This window comes from Eimeria mitis, genomic scaffold (assembly GCF_000499745.2).
Source record: "Eimeria mitis Houghton genomic scaffold, Emh_scaff1225, whole genome shotgun sequence".
Classification (NCBI taxonomy): Eukaryota; Apicomplexa; class Conoidasida; order Eucoccidiorida; family Eimeriidae; genus Eimeria; species Eimeria mitis.
The window spans coordinates 2,874-4,321 of NW_013568313.1; the positions used below are offsets into that span (position 1 = coordinate 2,874).

Sequence of the window (1,448 nt, forward strand, 5' to 3'; positions counted from 1 at the left end):
AAATATATATAATTTATATATAAATTTATTTATATAAATATAAATATATATAATATTGGGGTGATAGCCATAATAACAATATTTATTATTATTTTTATTATTATTTCTCTTACTGTTATTGTTGTTATTATATATTCTTATTATTTTATATTGTTGTTGTTTATTAGTATTATTATTATCTATTATTATTATATTCTAAATAATAATGACTATTATATATATATATATATATATATATATATATATGTATATATATATATATGTATATATATANATATATATATATATATATATATATATATATATATATATATATATATATATATATATATATATAATGTATAATTATTATTATTACTGTTATATTATTAATACCTGTCTCAATTCGTAATTATAATTACTAGAAAAAGTAATAAATAAATATAAATAAAATAATAATTATAATAAATATAAATAAAATAATAATAATAATAAATATAAATAAAATAATAATATTTTGGTTGTTTGTTTCGTTGGGGGTATTGATACCTAACAAAAGCAAAGACAAACGGGGGCTGCCTATACACCCCAACAGTTGCAGTTCTATAAAGTCACATTCACGTGTCGCTGCAGCACCACGACTTGCTGCTGCTGCTGTTCCTGCTGCTGCTGCTGCTGCTGCAGCAGGAGGAAAAGCAGCAGCAGCAGCAGCAACCCCCGCAGCAGCTTCAGCAGCTGCTGCAGCTACTGGGGGGGCTGCATTGGAAGCCGGATGCGAAATTTCGGGGGCGCAGCAGGAGCAGCTGGCTGCTGCTGCTGCTGCTGCTGCGGCAGCAGCTGCTGCTGCTGCTGCTGCATGTCGAACGATGGCGGGTGCATTGGCTGTCCGTAGACGGGGTGCTGCTGCTGCAGCAGCTGCTGCTGCTGCAGTGGCTGCTGCTGCTGCTGCTGCTGCAGGTCATACGGCCTACTCGTGCCATAGAAAGGCTGCGTATGCTGGAGGTGCACCTGATCGTGGTTCTGTGCTGCATGCTGCTGCTGCAGTTGCTGCTGCTGCAGCTGCTGCTGCTGCTGCTGCTGCTGCTGCTGCTGCATGCCAAAAGAAAGACGAATTCGAAGCGGCTTCATCCCGGGGGGCCTCTGGGTGGTTCCCTCTCCCATCTGCTGCGGCGCTGTATGATGGTGCATCAGCTGCTGCTGCTGCAGTTGCTGCTGCTGTTGCTGCTGCTGCAGCAGGTGCTGCTGCTGCTGCTCTTGCGGGTGCAGCGAGCTCTCTCTTGTCTTCTTTTTTGGCTTCGATGATTTCCCTTTTTTGTCGCGGCGCAGAGATCTCTGAGAGACGCCATCAAGTGGAGCAGCAGCAGCAAACGGCTGCTGCTGCAGCTGCTGCAGCTGCTGCTGCTGCTGCAGCTGCTGCTGCTGCAGCAAAGATCCATCAAAAGCAGCAGCAGCATCGCTCCCTTGATAAC

At 41.5% G+C, this 1,448-nt stretch overlaps 1 protein-coding gene across 1 annotated transcript in view; it reads right to left on the reverse strand.

The window, feature by feature from the left end:
- Positions 1-723: 723 nt before the first annotated feature.
- Positions 724-1,448, reverse strand: part of EMH_0032260 (uncharacterized protein) — a gene marked incomplete at both ends in the record, with an annotated part of 2,076 nt that continues 1,351 nt past the window's right edge. Inside the window, one exon of the mRNA XM_013494619.1 lies at positions 724-1,446. Within this exon, the coding sequence (XP_013350073.1) occupies positions 724-1,446 (723 nt within the window). The remainder of the gene's footprint in view (positions 1,447-1,448) is intronic.